The sequence below is a fragment of the Bos indicus x Bos taurus genome, chromosome 23, assembly GCF_003369695.1.
Source record: "Bos indicus x Bos taurus breed Angus x Brahman F1 hybrid chromosome 23, Bos_hybrid_MaternalHap_v2.0, whole genome shotgun sequence".
In the NCBI taxonomy this organism is placed as follows: domain Eukaryota; kingdom Metazoa; phylum Chordata; class Mammalia; order Artiodactyla; family Bovidae; genus Bos; species Bos indicus x Bos taurus.
Window position 1 is genome coordinate 7,352,657 of NC_040098.1, and position 19,614 is coordinate 7,372,270.

At 39.9% G+C, this 19,614-nt stretch overlaps 1 protein-coding gene across 12 annotated transcripts in view; it reads right to left on the reverse strand.

Annotated features, from left to right (window-relative positions):
• The window catches only part of MLIP (muscular LMNA interacting protein), a 295,087-nt gene that overhangs the window by 103,112 nt on the left and 172,361 nt on the right, over positions 1-19,614 (reverse strand). For all 12 annotated transcript variants that reach the window (XM_027524178.1, XM_027524174.1, XM_027524168.1 and 9 more), the window contains one exon: positions 3,504-3,575. In XM_027524178.1, the coding sequence (XP_027379979.1) occupies positions 3,504-3,575 (72 nt within the window). The remainder of the gene's footprint in view (positions 1-3,503; positions 3,576-19,614) is intronic.

A 19,614-nucleotide genomic window follows, 5' to 3' on the forward strand; every position in this document is an offset into this window, starting at 1 on the left:
ATAATGTCCATATCAAAATTATTTCCTCTACAGAACTTGGTATATTGTTGAAAATATTGTAATAAGGACAGTCATGAATGCAAATTCATCTAATTATTTTGTTCCTGCTTTATAATCACTTGTATTACATCCTCATCTCAGTCTTGGAGAAGATGATTATTGGCAGGAGATTAAGTCAAAGACCTCGATGCCAACACATTAAAATATGAAGCCTGACATTCATCTTTTCCTGTAAAGCCTTAGTTAAGGCTTAAGCTAAAAATGCTTCCCTCCTAAACATTCATGGAGGGGAAATGATAGAAAATGGAATAAGCTATAAATTTAAGTTTGATGTGGACAATAAACTATAGAACAGAAGTACCAGATACTTCATATCTCTTGTCAACAAAATGCACTCTTTTGAAAATTATGGGCTTCATCAAGGGGTGATTAAAGCTGAAACCAGTTGGGGGATCCAATGAGAGCTTAAGGTCTAATCAGAAGGGATACCTGTATTTCAATTTGGAGAAAAGTTTGCTTTAAAAAACAGTATTATTTTTTAAAGTGATTCTGGTTCCTCATTAATTATACTGTATGCTATAAAACAAAATATGGTATAAGAAATCTGACTGGGGGAGAATTGCTGAACTATCTTAAGATGAAGTAAATGGGTTCATTGCATCTCCAAGGCGGTCCCCAGCATGGACCCTAACAGAATCCCGTAGTGACACTGTGGCATCACCCCTCTTAACTGTACTGTTCTGCATGATATTAAAGGGATCTCCGAAAAGTTTCTGGGATTCAACATATTCCAAACTACAAATCCTCCCCCAAATAGATGAGCCTCTTATTATTATAGTCCTAATTTACCCACTCGATTCAGAAATTAGTCCCTTTGATTTTGATGGCATAGGATGAGTTCTATTGTATAAACCGGATTTATTTTTTTAAAACTACAACCATGAAAGAAACAACACAGTATAATTCAAGAAATATGATGGAAAATATATAACCTCTCATAAAATCTTGGGATAATATTTTTATGAGTTAAAAATTCTTAAACGTAAAGTTTCCCATTGGGGAGTACATAACATAGGAAAGCCAACCAAAAAAAAAAAAAAAACCAAGCATCATGTTATATCCTGTGACCCTGAAGCAATTCAAGTATTTGTGGTCCAAAAACAATATCTTAGCCAAGAGACAATTATCCACACTAGATAAATGTATTGTGTGCTCAGTCAGGCTAACCCCTGGTGCATAAATGCATTAGATATTTTAAATTAGATATCATGATATTTACAGATGTTGTACTAAAAACAAAAATGATAATTTTACTGAAGAGTATGTTTTGTTTGAAATTAAAAACACAAACCCTCTCCTTTATGAACTTGCGTTAGGTTCAGTAAAAACCAATACCACCAAAGACTTTATGAAATGGGTTTTGATGAAATTTGAAATTAAGCTAATCATTCTTCATTTTTAATGACTGACTAATAAAGTATAATCCTTAAAATCCATTGAACTGAAAAAGACAGAAATTCTGAAACCAGGAAGTCTGCATGGCTGGTGAGGGAAGAGCTTCTCTCATGTCTGTGAAGGCAGGCCCTTGTGAGCAGATTTTGGAAACATCCATCTAAATGGGCAGAGGGTCTATGGTGAAGGAACACTTCTACTAAGACTCCACATGGTAACTCTAGACATAGGATAAGGGGTATCTGGTGACACGGTGATGGTGTCACTTCCTCATGCCTCCAGAAATCTCCCGCTATTGGAAACCTCCCTTTTGAGGGAGTAGGGGTGGGCATGCAGCATGCAGGATATTAGTTCCCCAACCAAGAACTGAGCCCGTGTGCCCTGCAGTGGAAGCTCAGAGTCTTAACCACTAGACCACCAGGGAATTCCCCTATGTTATCCTTCAATGAATCATAAAAGGTCAAAATTTGGAAAAGAAGCTAGAGGAAAAAGCTACCCATCTGCCTGCAACCAAGTAACTCCCACCCCACCTCAAAGGATTCAGATATATAGAGCATACTCTGGGCCACAGTTGGATAACAGTTCGTTATCAGAGATACACAATGTAAGAGATTCTGTCAACTAATGTTCACTTATACACCTCTTAGCATTCCCCACTAACAATTCCTATTTTTTAGACAAAGGAATATACAGAATATGAGAACATACAGTTTTATTCTCCAGATCATGCTAAAAATTTTAGCATGTATATTCAAAAACCAGTAGTCAAAATATCACCTGGTTGGAAATACTAACATTTGACAAATAATAATATTATTTGAAACACTATAATTGCACACACACACAAAAATGGGCTTCATGCAATCAAAGATATATTGCCTAAATAAATAGCATAAAAATAACATAGGAACTATACTATGTCATAAACTTGGTAATTGATTTCATTCATTTCCTCCACTGGGACTTCATTAGAGCCTTTGTAATGGACTTGTGAAACAAGAGGCTTTAATTTAATTTACCCAGCGAAGCAGAATCCTGTAATTTTATACTTTATGACTCTTAATAGCAAATCAAAAATGCCCTGGAGCCATGTGAAAGCAGCTGGGTCACTGGAAAGGATTTCCACCTTCTATCTCCTTCATGGAGGTCAGATCAGTGAGAAGGATAAAGATGTTCAGACTGTGATCAGATTTAAGAGGTTAAGTTAGGTGCTTGGCTAATGCATTTCCACCCTGTGGAAGCCACTGTAGTGTGTTAAAGTGAAAGTGTTAGTCGCTCAGTCGTGTCCAACTCTCTTTGGCCCCGTGAACTGTAGCCCACTAGGCTACTCTGTCCATGGAATTCTCCAGGCAAGAATACTGGAGTGGGTTGCCAGGCCCTCCTCCAGGGCATCTTCCCAACCCAGGGGTTGAACCTGCATTTCCTGTGCGTCCTGCACTGCAGGCAGATTTTTACCATCTGAGCCACCTATGAATCACCCAGTTTGAAAGGTGGCCAGTTGACCAGATGTAACCCCATTTTACCTCTACTCCGTCGACTGATCAATGTGAACAGAAGTGGACACCCTTACATATTTTTTTAAGATTTTCTATGGGGACTTTATTTTTAAAGTCTTTACTGAATTTGTATAATCCTGCTTCTGGTTTATGTCTTGGTTTTTTGTGAGGCATGTGGGATCTCAGCTCCCCAACCAGGGACTGACCCACACCTCCTGCACTGGAAAGCGAAGTCTTAATCATCACGGGACCACCATCCTGGAAACACTTAAATTTTAACAATTATTTAAAATTCCAAAGGACAGGGATATACTCAGAGATACACGATGTAATCAAGTTTCCCAGAGCTGCCTGACAGCTCCTACCCAGACTCTACTGATAAATTAATGATGTCTCCACTTCTACTCACCAAGATGCTTTCACCATGTCATCCTAAACTAAAAGCAGCATTTTATTTTGGTAAATGCAAAACTTGAAAACAGAAATTTTCTAAAAAACATGAGCAATCTTAGAAAACATCACCAAAATGTACTCTGCTTTTGAGCCAACACTGACCTTCTGTTCCAAAAGCAATGTGTTTGTTGGGATTGCTGCAAAAGCCTTGTAGCTGGACTTGGTCTTGTATTGCTAGAATGGGGGGTAACCAGAAAGTAAGAATGGAGTTGAAAAGGGGAAAGAATGTGACATAATTTTAGACCAGTTCTACTAAGTTAAACGACATGTTATCAAATGAAGGAAACAATGATTATGCTTCAACAACTTGCTTTTGACAGAAAAAAATTAGCTCTTCCTGTTAATGTTTTATTAGAATGAGAAGCAAATACCACAGTAAAACATCAGCCTAGGGATTATAGGCAATTATATGGTATATCATTTCAGAGTTTAAAAACATTCCTTTTTACAAAGTTATATGTAAATTTCTCATTGGCAGTATGCTGTGACAGGAAGACTATTGTATAAATATTTGGGGTATTTTTGCTTGATTCTCAAAGGAATGTGGGTCTTTTTTTATGGTGCTGTAATTAACAAATATTATGCCAATAAGTTTAATTGAACTTGATACAGTCTCTTGCATCATTTATAAAAACAGTGATCAGAACACATAAAATCTGGTAATAATGTTTAAAAAGTAGTATTTTGAATAGATGTGATAGCAATTTAACTCCATAATGGGAAAACTAGGAGGCCACTAGAAGGTCTTAAATTCATTTTTTAAACTTCATCACCCTCTCCTCACTTTCCAATACAGTGATATTAAAGAATCAAAAGATAAAATATTCCAAGTTTTAAGTAAAAGTTGGGGTAATCCAGTTCAGTTTTGTAGAGTATATGGGGTTGAGCATGAGAAAACTGTAGAAATCAGGATCATAGACATAATCAAAATCCCAGTGTTGAATTGCTCTGGGTGCCAAGTTCAAGGTTCCTCTCATTTCAAAAGCTCCTGTCTCAGGCAGCTTCCCCACCGGCCCCAGAGCTGTGGGAAACTGGCGCACAGCACCAGGCTGTCTTCATCCCCTGCAAGCAAACCAAAGGGTCTACAGAAGAAGACAGAGTAATCAAGTAAAATAAAAAAATGCCAGGGATGGAAGAAGCAATGCTTCGGCCCCTTCAAGCCCTGAGTCTCTCTGTTGACCTGGTACAGTAAGCCCCCCACATATGAACAAGTTCCGTCCCAAGAGCGCGTTGGTAAGTTCAATTTGTTTTTAAGTCCAACTAAGTTAGCCTAGATACTCAACAAATACATTTGGCTATATGGTACTGTACTATAATAGGTTTGTAATACTTTTCATACAAATAAAATGTACATTAGAAACAAACACAAAAAATGAAACATTTTCAAATTTACAGTACAATACCTTGAAAGGTTCAGTACTACAGTACAACAGCTGGGATATAGGGGCTGGCATGAACGTTCACATCTTTGAAAGGTTGAAACCTGAAGGTTCATATGTAGGGGACTTACTGTACTACTATAGTCTCCAGAAAATAATGTATTTAAATTAATGATTGAAGCAAAATACCATCTCAACATGGAAAATAAGAGCCGACATCTATAACTAGGAAAATGACATGCATTGCCTCATTTAATTTTGCAGAATCCCTATAACTAAACAATCATTAAGCAAAGGCTATGTGGTGAGTTCAGATGACTCATCTAAGACCACAGCCCATATAAAATCTAAAAGATTTGGAATTCAGGTCCACCAGACCCATATCTCTCAATAAGATATCTTCTCCCAAGGAATATCTAAACAGATAAATAATGCAGAAAAAATGTTATTAATACTCCACAGTGGTTTTGTGGGTATTTAATTGTAACAATAGTTGCAATAATAATTAACAATCACTACCCTCTAAAACGGAGAAGGCAATGGCACCCTACTCCAGTACTCTTGCCTGGAAAATCCCATGGACGGAGGAGCCTGGTAGGCAGCAGTCCATAGGGTCGCTAAGGAGTCGGACACGACTGAGCGACTTCCCTTTCACTTTTCACTTTCATGCATTGGAGAAGGCAATGGCACCCCACTCCAGTACTCTTGCCTGGAGAATCCCAGGGACAGAGGAGCCTAGTGGGCTGCCATCTATGGGGCCGCACAGAGTTGGACACGACTGAAGCAACTTAGCAGCAGCAGCAGCACCCTCTAAAAGCTTACTAGGTACGCTCTAAAAGCTTACTGTGTATTATCTCCCTGAGTTATCAAAACAAACCTATGACGTAGATACTATATTACCTTCACTTTATATATGGAAACTAAAAGGCTTCCCTAATAGCTCAGTTGGTAAAGAATCCACCTGCAATGCAGGAGACCCCAGTTCTATTCTTGGGTCATCAAGATCCTCTGGAGAAGGGATAGGCTAACGACTCCACTATTCTGGCCTGGAGAATTCCATGGACTGTATAGTCCATGGGGTCGCAAAGAGTCGGACATGACTGAGCGACTTTCACTTTCACTTCAAAGCAGAGAGATGTTAAGAAAGAATTTATCTAAGGTCTGCTGCTGCTGCTGCTGCTAAGTCACTTCAATCATGTCCGACTCTGTGCGACCCCATAGACGGCAGCCCACCAGGCTTCCCCGTCCCTGGGATTCTCCAGGCAAGAACACTGGAGTGGGTTGCCATTTCCTTCTCCAATGCATGAAAGTAAAAAGTGAAAGGGAAGTCGCTCAGTCGTGTCCGACTATTAGCGACCCCATGGACTGCAGCCCACCAGGGTCCTCCGTCCATGGGATTTTCCAGGCAAGAGTACTGGAGTGGGGTGCCATTGCCTTCTCCGAGGTCACTAGCTACTAAATCATAGCTGGGATTTGTACATGGGTGCTCCAGGTCAACAGCCATGACTCATCTACCATAGGACCTCACCTCATCTTTCAGGGTGCATAATTATTTATAACCTTTGCTCGCCTATCCTCAGCTGCTGTAAAGAATATAGCTGAAAAGCTTGGTCAGAGCAATATTTTGCTATTATACATGTAATGCCATATAATATTAGACTCAGAAGTGAAATTGAAGGCAATTTGGTTCAACCCCCTTAGCCAAATCTGATCCCTTGTTCAACCACACCTCCCAAGGTAGCACGTTTTGTTCTGTTACAATTAGTACAAAATTCTCCATTATATTGAGACAAAATATGGTTCTACTAACTTACTCCTAGAGGATATTAGTCCTTTTTTTCCCTGTTTGACTAAGAGGTCTCTTCTGTGTGATGGTTATACTGCTATCTCTATCAACCTTTTTCTTACTGATCCTCAACTGAAGAACTCCACTATCATTTTCCTCTGTCAATATTCTTTTAACGTATTTAAAATTTAATTTTGATTTTATATTAGAGTATACTTGGGCAATGGCACCCCACTCCAGTACTCTTGCCTGGAAAATCCCATGGACGGAGGAGCCTGGTAGGCTGCAGTCTGTGGGGTCGCTAGGAGTCGGACACAACTGAGTGACTTCACTTTCACTTTTCACTTTCATGCATTGGAGAAGGAAATGGCAACCCACTCTGGTGTTCTTGCCTGGAGAATCCCAGGGACGGCGGAGCCTGATGGGCTGCCGTCTATGTGATTAGCAGCAGCAGCAGCAGCATACTTGATTTACAGTGTTGTATTTAAAAAATGATACAAATGATCTCATTTACAAAACAGAAGCAGATTGACAGAATTTGAAAACATTTATGTTTACCAAATTCTGTTTACCAAATTTGAAAATTTATGTTTACCAAAGGGGAAAGGTGCGGGGAAGGATAAATTAGGTGTGTGGGATTAATATATACACACTACTATATGTAAAAATTTAAAAGATATGTTTAACTAGATTATTTTTAACACAAGGCAGAATATCATCATCATGTACATGATATTGACAATAAACTCAATTAATACAGTGAAGATAATAATCATAGGAATTGTCTCCTTAGTTTTTGTGTTATGTTTAGAATACAGAAGAGCGTGAAATTGAAGTCATTTTATATATTATTGGATCACAGTGACTATGCTAGAGCCTAAAATTCCTAATTCTTTCATCTCTTTTTTAAAATTAATTTATTTTAATTGGTGGCTAATTACTTTACAATATTGTGGTGGTTTTGCCATACATCAACACGAGTCAGCCACGGGTGTACAGGTGTCTCCTCATCCAGAACTCCCCCTCCAACTCACTACCCACCCCCATGGAGAACAGTGTGTAGAGCCCTTAAAAAACTGGAAATAGAACTGCCATACAACCCAGCAATCCCACTGCTGGGCATACACACAGAGGAAACCAGAACTGAAAGAGACACATGTACCCCAGTGTTCACTGCAGCACTGCTTACAATAGCTAGGACATGGAAGCAACCCAGATGTCAATTGGCACATGAATGGTAAGGAAACTGTGGTACACAGACACAATGGAATATTACTCTTTCATTTCTTTTTAACATTTGGTTTATATTTGGTTTGTCATTGTAAACTGTAAAGTTAAAACTTTTATGTTATTTCATGAACCATTTTTATCTTCATTCAAGTCACACATTAAGGACAGAAAGCTCTTGCCTACTGGATTCTGCCAACCTGATGGGCATTGAACCATCTTGTAAATTTACTTGGATACAGCAGTCCAATTAACAGAGTCATTCAACAAATTATTATTGAGTATCCACTTTGTCATGTGTATTGTTCTAAGTATTAGAGATTCAGCAGTAAACAAAACTCACAAGACTTTACTCTCTAGAGTTGATATCTCATTGAACTGAAACAAATGAACAATAAATAAATAATAAAGAAAAGTCCTAGAAAGATAAATAATATTCAGAAAATTAAAGTAAAATGATGAGATAGAGAGTGATCTCAAGAATGCTTTGGATTAAACATTCAGAACAAGTGGGAATTCACAGGAATACATCACTAGACCTCTAATAGGACTAGTGGAAGATAGGAAAAAAGGAAGATATCTTTCCTTGTTCGTGATATCATGAGAGACATCACGAAAGCTGGAACCTGGAAGGCATTCAACAAACGTCTATTGCTTTAAGAAAATCTCTCACTTCCAGTTATAGTTGTTTTTGTAAACAATCACAAACTAAGAATTTGCCATAATTTTCAGAATTTACCTTGGAATTTTGTGTGAAAAAAAAAATTGCTTGCTTCTTTTTTCTTTCTTCTTTCTTCCATAATTTACAATAGTTTTGCAATAGAAGTCGTAACTTAATCCTTCTTTTTTTGTGATATAATTTTTCTAGACCAGGAGATTGTACTTCTTTACAGCAACCAGATGTCCTTTCTCCTACTTCATCTATCTGGAGCCTTATGCATCTCTAAGATATATTTTCCCTTCATGGATCAAGGCAAATTGAATACGGTAAAGTAGGAAAGAGCAAGATTGGATATCAACATATTAAGAATCAAGGAAGTTCCAGAAAAACATCTATTTTTGCTTCATTGACTATGCCAAAGCGTTTGACTCTGTGGATCACAACAAACTGGAAAATTCTTAAAGACAACCCTACCTATCTCCTGAGAAATCTGTGTGCAGGTCAAGAAACAACGGTTAAAACCAGACAAGGAACAATGGACTGCTTCAAATAGGGAAAGGAGTACGTCAAGGCTGTATACTGTCACCCTCTTTATTTAACTTATATGCAGAGTACATCAAGCAAAATGCTGGGCTGGATGAATCACAAGCTGGAGTCAAGACTGCCTGGAGAAATATCAATAACCTCAGACATGCAGATGACACCTCCTTTATGGCAGAAATGCAAAAGGGCAAAATGGCTGTCTGAGGAGGCCTTACAAATAGCTCAGAAGAACAGAAGCTAGAGGCAAAGGAGAAAAGAAGAGATATACCATTTGAATGCAGAGTTCCAAAGAATAGCAAAGAGAGAGAAGAAAGCCTTTCTCAGTGATCAATGCAAAGAAATAGAGGAAAAAAATAGAATGCTAGAAACTAGAGATTTCTTCAAGAAAATTAGAGATACCAAGGGAACATTTCATGCAAAGATGGGCACAATAAAGGACAGAAATGGTATGGAAAAGACAAGCAGAAGATATAAAGAAGTGGCAAGAATACATAGAAGAACTACAAAAAAAAAAGAGATCTTCATGACCCAGATAACCATGATGGTGTGATCACTCACCTAGAGCCAAACATCCTGGCATGAGAAGTCAACTGGGTCTTAGGAAGCATCACCACGAACAAAGCTAGTGGAGGTGATGGGATTCCAGTTGAACTATTTCAATTCCTAAAAGACAATGGTGTGAAAGTGCTGCACTCAATATGCCAGCAAATTTAGAAAACTCAGCAGTGGTCACAGGACTGGAAAAGGTCACTTTTCATTTCAATCCTAAAGAAAGGCAATGCCAAAGAATGCTCAAGCTACCGCACAATTGCACTCATTTCACACACTAGCAAAGTAAGGCTCACAATTCTCCAAGCCAGGCCTCAACAGTACGTGAACCATGAACTTCCGGATGTTCAAGCTGGATTTAGAAAAGGCAGAACCAGAGATCAAATGCTAACATCCACTGGATCATAGAAAAAGCAAGAGAATTCCAGAAAAACATCTATTTCTGTTTTATTGATTATGCCAAAGCCTTTAACTGTGTAGGTCACAACAAACTGTGGAAAATTCTGAAAGATGTGGGAATACCAGACCACCTGACCTGCCTCCTGAGAAACCTGTATGCAGGTCAAGAAGCAACAGTTAGAACCGGACATGGAACAACAGACTGGTTCCAAATTGGGAAACATCAAGACTGTATATTTTCACTCTGCTTATTTAACTTATATGCAGAGTATATCATGCGAAATGCCAGGCTGGATGAAGCACAAGGTGGAATCAAGATTGCCAGGAGAAATAATAACCTCAGATATGCGATGATACCACCCTTAAGGCAAAAAGTGAAGAGGAACTATAGAGCCTCTTGATTTGGAAAAGCTGGCTTAAAACTCAACATTCAAAAACTTAGATCATGGCATCTGGTCCCATCACTTCATGGCAAATAGATGGGAAAGCAGTGGAAACAATGACAGACTTTATTTTCTTGGGTTCCAAAATCACTGCAAGTGGTGACTGAAGCCCTGAAATTAAAAGATGCTTGTTCCGTGGAAGAAAAGCTATGACCAAGCTAGACAGCATATTAAAAAGCAGAGACATTACTTTGCCAACAAAGGTCCGTCTAGTCAAGGCTATAGTTTTTCCAGTAGTCATGTATGGATGTGAGAATTGGACTATAAAGAAAGCTGAGCACTGAAGAATTGATGCTTTTGAACTGTGATGTTGGAGAAGATTCTTGAGAGTCTCTTGGATTACAAGAAGATCCAACCAGTCCATCCTAAAGGACATCAGTCCTGAATATTCATTGGAAGTACTGATGTTGAAGCTGAAACTTCAATACTTTGGCCACCTGATATGAAGAACTGACTCATTAGAAAAGACTCTGAGGCTAGGAAGGATTGAAGGTGGGAGGATAAGGGGACGACAGAGGATGAAATGGTTGGTTGGCATCACTGACTCGATGGACATGAGTTTGAGCAAGCTCCGGGAGTTGATGATGGATAGGAAAGCCTGGCGTGCTCAGTCCATGGGGTTGCAAAGAATCTCACACGACTAAGCAACTGAACTGAACTGAACTGAATGGCAGAAAGTGAAGATAAACTAAAGAGCCTCTTAATGAAGGTGAAAGAGAAGAGTGAAAAAGCTGGCTTGAAACTCAACATTAAGAAAACTAATGGCATCTTGTCCAATCACTTCATGGCAAATATATTGGTAAAAGGTGGAAACAGTGACAAATTTTATTTTCTTGGACCCAAAAATCACTGCAAATGGTGAGTGCAGCTATGAAATTAAAAGACGCTTCCTCCTTGAAAGAAAAGGTATGACCAACCTAGACAGCATATTAAAAAGCAAAGACATCATTTTGCCAACAAAGGTGCATCTAGTCAAAGCTACGGTTTTTCTAGTAGTCATGTACAGATTGTGAGAGTTGGACCATAAAGAAGGCTGAGCACAGAAGAATTGAAGCTTTTGAACTGTGGTGCTGAAGAAGACTCTTGATTGTCCCTTGGACTCCAAGGAAATCAAACCAGTCAATCCTAAAGGAAATAAGTCTTGAATATTCATTGTAAGGATTGATGCTGAAGTTGAAGCTCCAATACTTTGGCCACCTGTTGAGAAGAGCCAACACTTTTGAAAAGACCCTGATTCTGGGAAAGATCAAAGGCAAAAGGAGAAGGGGGCAGCAACAGATGAGATGGTTAGATAGCATCACTGACTCTTATTGCCATAAGAGATGCCTTTTACGTTCACTATATTTCCTCTGTGTTTTCTTAACAATATTCTAATTTGGAACATATTTCTTTTTCAGCATTTCAAGGCTTCCAGGTATTAAATCAAATATATTGAGTTCTCCTCTTTGGTTTAAAATTACAAATCACTCCAATCACTGTTATTATAACTCAAATAATAATAGGCTGTAATACTACAGACTGGAATCACCATTAACAAATCATACAAGGTAGAACCAACTAGGCTGACTTTGAATCCAGCAAAAAAAATTCAATGATAACTATTATATCTCTTCAACTTACAATCTATGCTTTCAGCCATCATTCAATAAATATTTCCTAAATATCTACTACATGACAGGTGCAGGGCAAAGTTTAGGTTTAAAAAAAGAACTGGTATTTTGTAAGCAAGTTTATCAGAGCTAATTCTATTTAGAGGCAATGCTAGATATTGCAACATAAATCCTGGGTGTGAAGATGAGGATAGCAAGAACACCCTTCCCCTTCAGAAAATATTTCCCACCACTATTGTTACCATCACCCCTTCATTGTGTGTGCGTGTGTGCATGCTAAGTCACTTCAGCTGTGTCCGAGTTTGTGCAACCCTATGGATTGTAACCTGCCAGGCTCTTGTGTCCATGGGATTCTCCAGGCAAGAATACTGGAGTGGATTGCCACGCCCTCCTCCAACGAATCTTCCCAACCCAGAGACCGAACCTGTGTCTCTTACACCTCCTGCATTAGCAGGCAGGTTCTTTACCACCAGCGCCACCTGGGAAGCCCAGGTAAAAGTGTCAGTCACTCAGCTGTGCCCAACTCTGTGGACCCTATGGACTGTAGCCCACCAGGCTCTTCGGTCCGTGAGCTTTCCCAGGCTAGAATACTGGAGTGGGTAGCCATTCCCTTCTCCAGTGGATGTTCCTGACCCAGGGATTGAACCCAGGTCTCCTGCACTGTAGGCAGATTCTTTACTGTCTGAGCCACCAGGGAAGCCCGCACCCCCCATCACTGACACGTTAAGTTCACCACAGGCTCTAGTAATAAAGAGCTATGGGACCTCAAAACAAACTGTGCTACTTGCCTTGAGAATCAGGGATTTGAACTTATGGTTACACTTTCAGTACAGTCAGCTTCTCTGTCTAGAAGCATGCATCACATGGCTGAGAGCATCACTCCAAATGTCTGCTTCCTGCTCCTCAGGGACCCTGTTTACACTGCCCTGGTTAGCGTCTCCCTGAGACGAAAGCTCAAGCCAAGCCCTGATCCAATTCACAGGAGGAGGCTGCCCAGACACGTCCCTTACATCTGAATCACTGGCAGAACACAAGGTCCACACTGAGCCTGATAACTGAAGTGCTGTGGGCAGAGCAGGCTGGCTGTAGATAACGGCCAGGCAGAGAGGCTGCAAGCTACTAGGAGAAGTTCCCCGGACAGTTCTTCCCAGGTCCCTTCTCCATGGCCGATTTATTTTTGTGTGTTTCTAGCAAGTGTATAGCATTTATTTCATTGCATTACAAGATTCTGCCATCCGTATTAGCCTCATAGGCCATTTAGAGGAGAGATTTTATATTATTTCCAACACCTAGTACCAAGCTGGCAAAGAACAAATGTTCAGCAAATATTTGTTGACTTAAATTGAAACATTTCATTAAAAATTACAATAAGATTCAGGAGGTATAAAAAAAAATTTTAATTCCTCATCTGCTGTTCAAGTCTTAGAAAAGTCTCTTTGAGTTAAATTGCACAATCATCCCTTAGTAAAAATGCAAAACTCCCTGAGGAGTAAGAAACTAGGGCTTTGGTCAATCATTGTCACTTGAGTGTGAATCCTTCCTAAGATGAGTTTGGAAAAGCTAGCTGAAGAGAAGCAAAAGAATGGGATACAGAATTGGTTAGTTCTGAGATAGCAGGGATGTGACAATCGTTGAAAACCTAGAATCCCCAGAAAGGTGCCAAGGTGGAGGAGGTGGAGGAGAAGACAGTGAGACGAAAAGAGAAAAACGAAACAAAAAGATACCCATGTCTAGTGTCAGCTATTTTAATGACATTTTACATACAGCTGGCTTTGACCATGGCTGAATGTTTGCTAATCTACCTACAAAATATACCCAGAAATATTATCTTCTCCTTCACTGCCACCAAAGCCACCACCGTCCATCACTCCCCCACCCCCAGGTGGTTGCAACAGCTTCCTAAGGTCTTCCATTTTCCCTCTCACCCTCTAACGGTGACAGCACAGCAGCCAGATAGATTGAATCGTGTCAAATGAATGAAACTGGGTCATTTGTAGAGACGTGGATGGACCTAGAGACTGATACACGGAGTGAAGTAAGTCACAAAGAGAAAGACAAACACTTTTTATATTAAATATATTAAAATGTACAAGTGGAATCTAGAAAAATGGTACAGATGATCTTATTTGCAAAGCAGAGATAGAGACAGACATAGAAAACAAATATATGGATACCAAGTGGGGAAGGGGGGTGGGATGAATTGGGAGATTGGGATTGATGTATATATACACTATTGATAGGTATAGGATACAAAACTAACTAATGAGAACCTATTGTATAGCATAGGGAACTCGACTCAGTGCTATGTGGTGACTTCAATGGGAAGGGAATCAAAAAGGAGAGGGGTTATATATGTATATGTGTGACTTCCCAGGCGGCTCAGTGGTAAAGAATCTGCCTGCAATGCAGAAGACGTGGGTTGTGTCCCTGAGCCAGGAAGATCCCCTGGAGAAGAAAATGACGACCCTCTCCAGTATCCTTGCCTGGGAAATCCCACGGACAGAGGAACCTTGTGTGGGCTATAGGCCACGGGGTCGAGAAGGGTCAGACTTCACTCAGTGCCTAAACAGCAACAGCAATATGTCTATGCGTAGCTGATTCCCCCTGCTGTACAGTAGACACTAACACAACTTTGTAAAGCAACTACACTCCAGGAAAAATTAAATAAATTTAAAATATAAAACATTCCAGTGGTTTCCTGACTTACTCAAGTTAAACATCAACGATTTAGCATAGCAAAGAGTCCAAAATGCAGTACTTGGATGCAATCTCGAAAACGACAGAATGATCTCTGTTTGTTTCCAAGGCAAACCATTCAGTATCACAGTAATCCAAGTCTATGCCCCAATCAGTAACACTGAAAAAGCTGAAGTTGAACGGCTCTATGAAGACCTACAAGATCTTCTAGAACTAACACCCAAAAACGATGTCCTTTTCATTATAGGGGATTGGAATGCAAAAGTAGAAAGTCAAGAAAAACCTGCAGTAACAGGCAAATTTGGCCTTGGATACAGAATGAAGCAGGGCAAATCTAATAGAGTTTTTCCAAGAAAACACAGTGGTCATAGCAAACACCCTCTTCCAACAACACAAGAGATGACTCTACACATGGACATCACCAGATGGTCAACACCAAAATCAGATTGATTATATTCTTTGCAGCCAAAAATGGAGAAGCTCTATACCGTCAGCAAAAACAAGACCAGGAGCTGACTGTGGCTCAGATCATGAACTTATTGCCAAATTCAGACTTAAACTGAAGAAAATAGGGGAAACCACTAGACCATTCAGGTATGACCTAAATCAAATTCCTTATGATTATATAGTGGAAGTGAGAAATAGAGTTAAGAGACTAGATCTGATAGACAGAGTGCCTGATGAACTATGGACGGAGGTTCATGACATTGTACAGGAGACAGGGATCAAGATCATTCCCAAGAAAACAAAATGCAAAAAAAGCAAAACAGCTGTCTGAGGAGGCCTTACAAATAGCTGTGAAAGAAAAGAAGCCAAAAGCAAAGGAGAAAAGGAAAGATATACCCATCTGAAAGCAGAGTTACAAAGAATAGCAAGGACAGATAAGAAAGCCCTTCCTCAACGATCAGTGCAAAGAAATAGAGGGAAACAACAGAATAGGAAAGACTAGAGATCTCTTCAAGAAAATTAGAGATACCAAGGGAACACTTCATGCAAAGAGGGGCTCAATAAAGGACAGAAATGGTATGGACCTAACAGAAGCAGAAGATATTGAGAAGAGGTGGCAAGAATGCATAGAAGAACTATACAAAAAAGATCTTCATGACACAGATAATCACAACGGTGTGATCACTCACCTAGAGCCAGACATCCTGGAATGTGAAGTCAAGAGGGTCTTAGGAAGTTTCACTATGAACAAAGCTAGTGGAGGTGATGGAATTCCAGTTGAGCTATTTCAAATCCTAAAAGATGATGCTGTGAAAGTGCTGAACTCAATATGTCAGCAAATTTGGAAAACTCAACAGTGGCCACAGGACTGGAAAAGGTCAGTTTTCATTCCAATCCCAAAGAAAGGCAATGCCAAAGAATGCTCAAACTCACACCATTGCACTCATCTCACACACTAGTAAAGTAATGCTCAAAATTCTCCAAGCCAGGCTTCAGCAATATGTGAACCATGAACTTCCAGATGTTCAAGCTGGTTTTAGAAAAGGCAGAGGAACCAGAGATCAGATTGCCAACATCAGCTGGATCATCAAAAAAGAAAGAGAGTTCCAGAAAAAGATCTATTTCTGCTTTATTGACTATGCCAAAGCCTTTGACTGTGTGGATCACAATAAACTGTGGAAAATTCTTCAAGAGATGGGAATACCAGACCACCTGACCTGCCTCTTGAGAAACCTATATGCAGGTCAAGAAGCAACAGTTAGAACTGGACATGGAACAACAGACTGGTTCCAAATAGGAAAAGGAGTATGTCAAGGCTGTATGTTGTCACCCTGCTTATTTAACTTCTATGCAGAGTACATCATGAGAAACGCTGGGCTGTATGAAGTGCAAGCTGGAATCAAGATTGCTGGGAGAAATATCAGTAACCTCAGATATGCAGATGACAACACCCTTATGGTAGAAAGTGAAAGAACTAAAAAGCCTCTTGATGAAAGTGAAAGAGGAGAGTGAAAAAGTTGACTTAAAGCTCAACATTCAGAAAACTAAGATCATGGCATCTGGACCCATCACTTCATGGGAAATAGATGGGGAAACAGTGGAAACAGTGGCCTACTTTATTTTTCTGGGCTCCAAAATCACTGCAGATGGTGATTGCAGCCAGGAAATTAAAAGATGCTTACTCCTTGGAAGGAAAGTTATGACCAAGCTAGACAGCATATTAAAAAGCAGAGACATTACTTTGTCGACAAAGGTCCGTCTAGTCAAGGCTATGGTTTTTGCAGTAGTCATGTATGGATGTGAGAGTTGGACTGTGAAGAAAGCTGAGTGTGGAATTGATGCTTTTGAACTGTGGTGTTGGAGAAGACTCTTGAGAGTCCCTTGGATTGCAAGGAGATCCAACCAGTCCATCCTAAAGGAAATTGGAAGGACTGATTTTGAAGCTGAAATTCCAATATTTTGGCCACGTGATGCGAAGAGCTAACTCATTTGAAAAGACCCTGATGCTGGGAAAGATTGAAGGCAGGAGGATAAGGGGACGACAGAGGATGAGATGGTTGGATGGCATCACTGACTCAATGGACATGAGTTTGGGTAGACTCCGGGAATTGGTGATGGACAAAGAGGCCTGATGTGCTGTGGTTCATGGGGTCACAAAGAGTCGGACACGACTGAGTGCCTGAACTGAACTGAACTGAATTGTGCTAAACATCTTATGATAATCTATAAGGGAAGAGAATCTGGAAAACACCGTATGTGTATACATGTACTGAATCACTTTGTTGTACATCTGAAACTAACACAATATTGTAAATCAACTATGCATCAGTAAAAACAAATTAAAATATATTGAAAACTTAGAAATGGTCTACAAGTCCTCATAGGACCAAGCTCTCCCAGTTACATCTCCCTCTGACAGCCTCAGCTTCCCCTACTCACTCTACTTTTGCCACACTGGCTCCCTATCTGTTCTTTGTACCGGCCCCGTGGTCTGTGGCCTTAGGAATTTTTCCTGACTACATTCTCTCAAGAAGCATCACGTCCACAGATGTCGCCCTCTCAAAGAAACCTATCTGCATCACCCAATATAAATTTATGAAAACCACCACCTCTTGCCCTGATAGACTTTTCTCCATACCACTTATGATCTTCTCATAGACAAGAAAATATACTCATTGAAGAGCAGGGTCATTTCTCTCTCCCCGTAGATTGTAAATGTTCTTCCAGCAGGCATTTAGTGCAATGTTGGTTCAACATCTTCACAACTTTGAAAGGTATACATAATAAGCACGTGATACATACTGACTGTAGGAATGAGTGATTTGTTTTGAACCCAGAGTAACCATTTTTCCTCATGGAGGTACATTTCATATTGTTTGTTTCCCAGATTACATGAGGGTCAGCAGAAATGGAGAAAGTCGCATGGAAGCTTACCACCAAGTTTCCAGTGTGATATATTTGGAAATATTATGATGCCTCAAAGGAATGAGAGTTTATAAATGAAACATCAGCTATAAAAGTTCAGGAAATATCAAAAAGCTCCCAAATGATTATCTAAATAAGCTATGTGCCCAGAGAGCATTCAGGCCAGGGCAGCCACACCACTGGACCCTCACAGAGCTGTGGACCATCATCAGTGAGGGGCAAAATGAATGAGTTTTTGATATAATGACCATCCCAAATTTCCATATGGAATGCCATGATAACCCACTAGGAGAAAAATAGAAACTATTTTATAAGTGAAGGCAAATATATTAGAAGCCCAAATACAACTCTGTGTATTAGCTTTCTGATATTCAGGCTTTCCCAAGGCGAAAAGCAAGGTCTCCAACAATACACATGTTGATCAAAGAGCCGTGGGAGCAACATTTAAGGAGACACCCATCCTGTCTAGGGCCATGATTATAATGTAAAGTAGTATTTTCAACCACATCCGAAATTAAAATATAGCCATTACATTATATAGACTCAGAACCTTCAGGTTCTATGAGAAAGAAATATCAAACATGTCTTACCCCTGAATTTAGCTCAGCATTATCCAGCTGTTCCATTTTATTTTCATATCAAAGGAGAATACAGCCCAGGCTTGGAACTAATACCTTCTAGGCACTGATATTTTAATTTGATCGTCTTCCATATTATAGGACCACTCTCCTCTTGGGATCTGGCACTGAGGGAAGCTGATTTAAATCTGAAACTCTTTGACTTCAAAGAGCGTTCTGTGCTCAGGTTAGAACCACAGTGGAAAGAGAGAGATAATAAACTCCAAAAAACACAGAAATTATTTGATATCCTGAAGCTTTTGTCTATTTCCGCCTATCAATCTATAAAATAATCTTAGCAATTTAAGCAAAGCTAGTCAAACATCAAAAGAAACTGAGAATTGGGGTAAGCTTTATCTCTTCCAGTATCCATCAGTGTTCATTTTAAAGAACTTTTTATACTCAAGTTTATATATTACTCCTTGGAAGGAAAGTTATGACCAACCTAGATAGCATATTCAAAAGCAAAGACATTACTTTGCTAACAAATGTTCGTCTAGGCAAGGCTATGGTTTTTCCTGTGGTCATGTATGGATGTGAGAGCTGGACTGTGAAGAAGGCTGAGTGCCGAAGAATTGATGCTTTTGAACTGTGGTGTTGGAGAAGACTCTTGAGAGTCCCTTGGACTGCAAGGAGATCCAACTAGTCCATTCTGAAGGAGATCAGCCCTGGGATTTCTTTGGAAGGAATGATGCTAAAGCTGAAACTCCAGTACTTTGGCCAACTCATGTGAGGAGTTGACTCATTGGAAAAGACTCTGATGCTGGGAGGGATTGGGGGCAGGAGGAGAAGGGGACGACAGAGGATGAGATGGCTGGATGGCATCACTGACTTGATGGACATGAGTCTCAGTGAACTCTGGGAGTTGGTGATGGACAGGGAGGCCTGGCGTGCTGCGATTCATGGGGTCGCAAAGAGTCGGACACGACT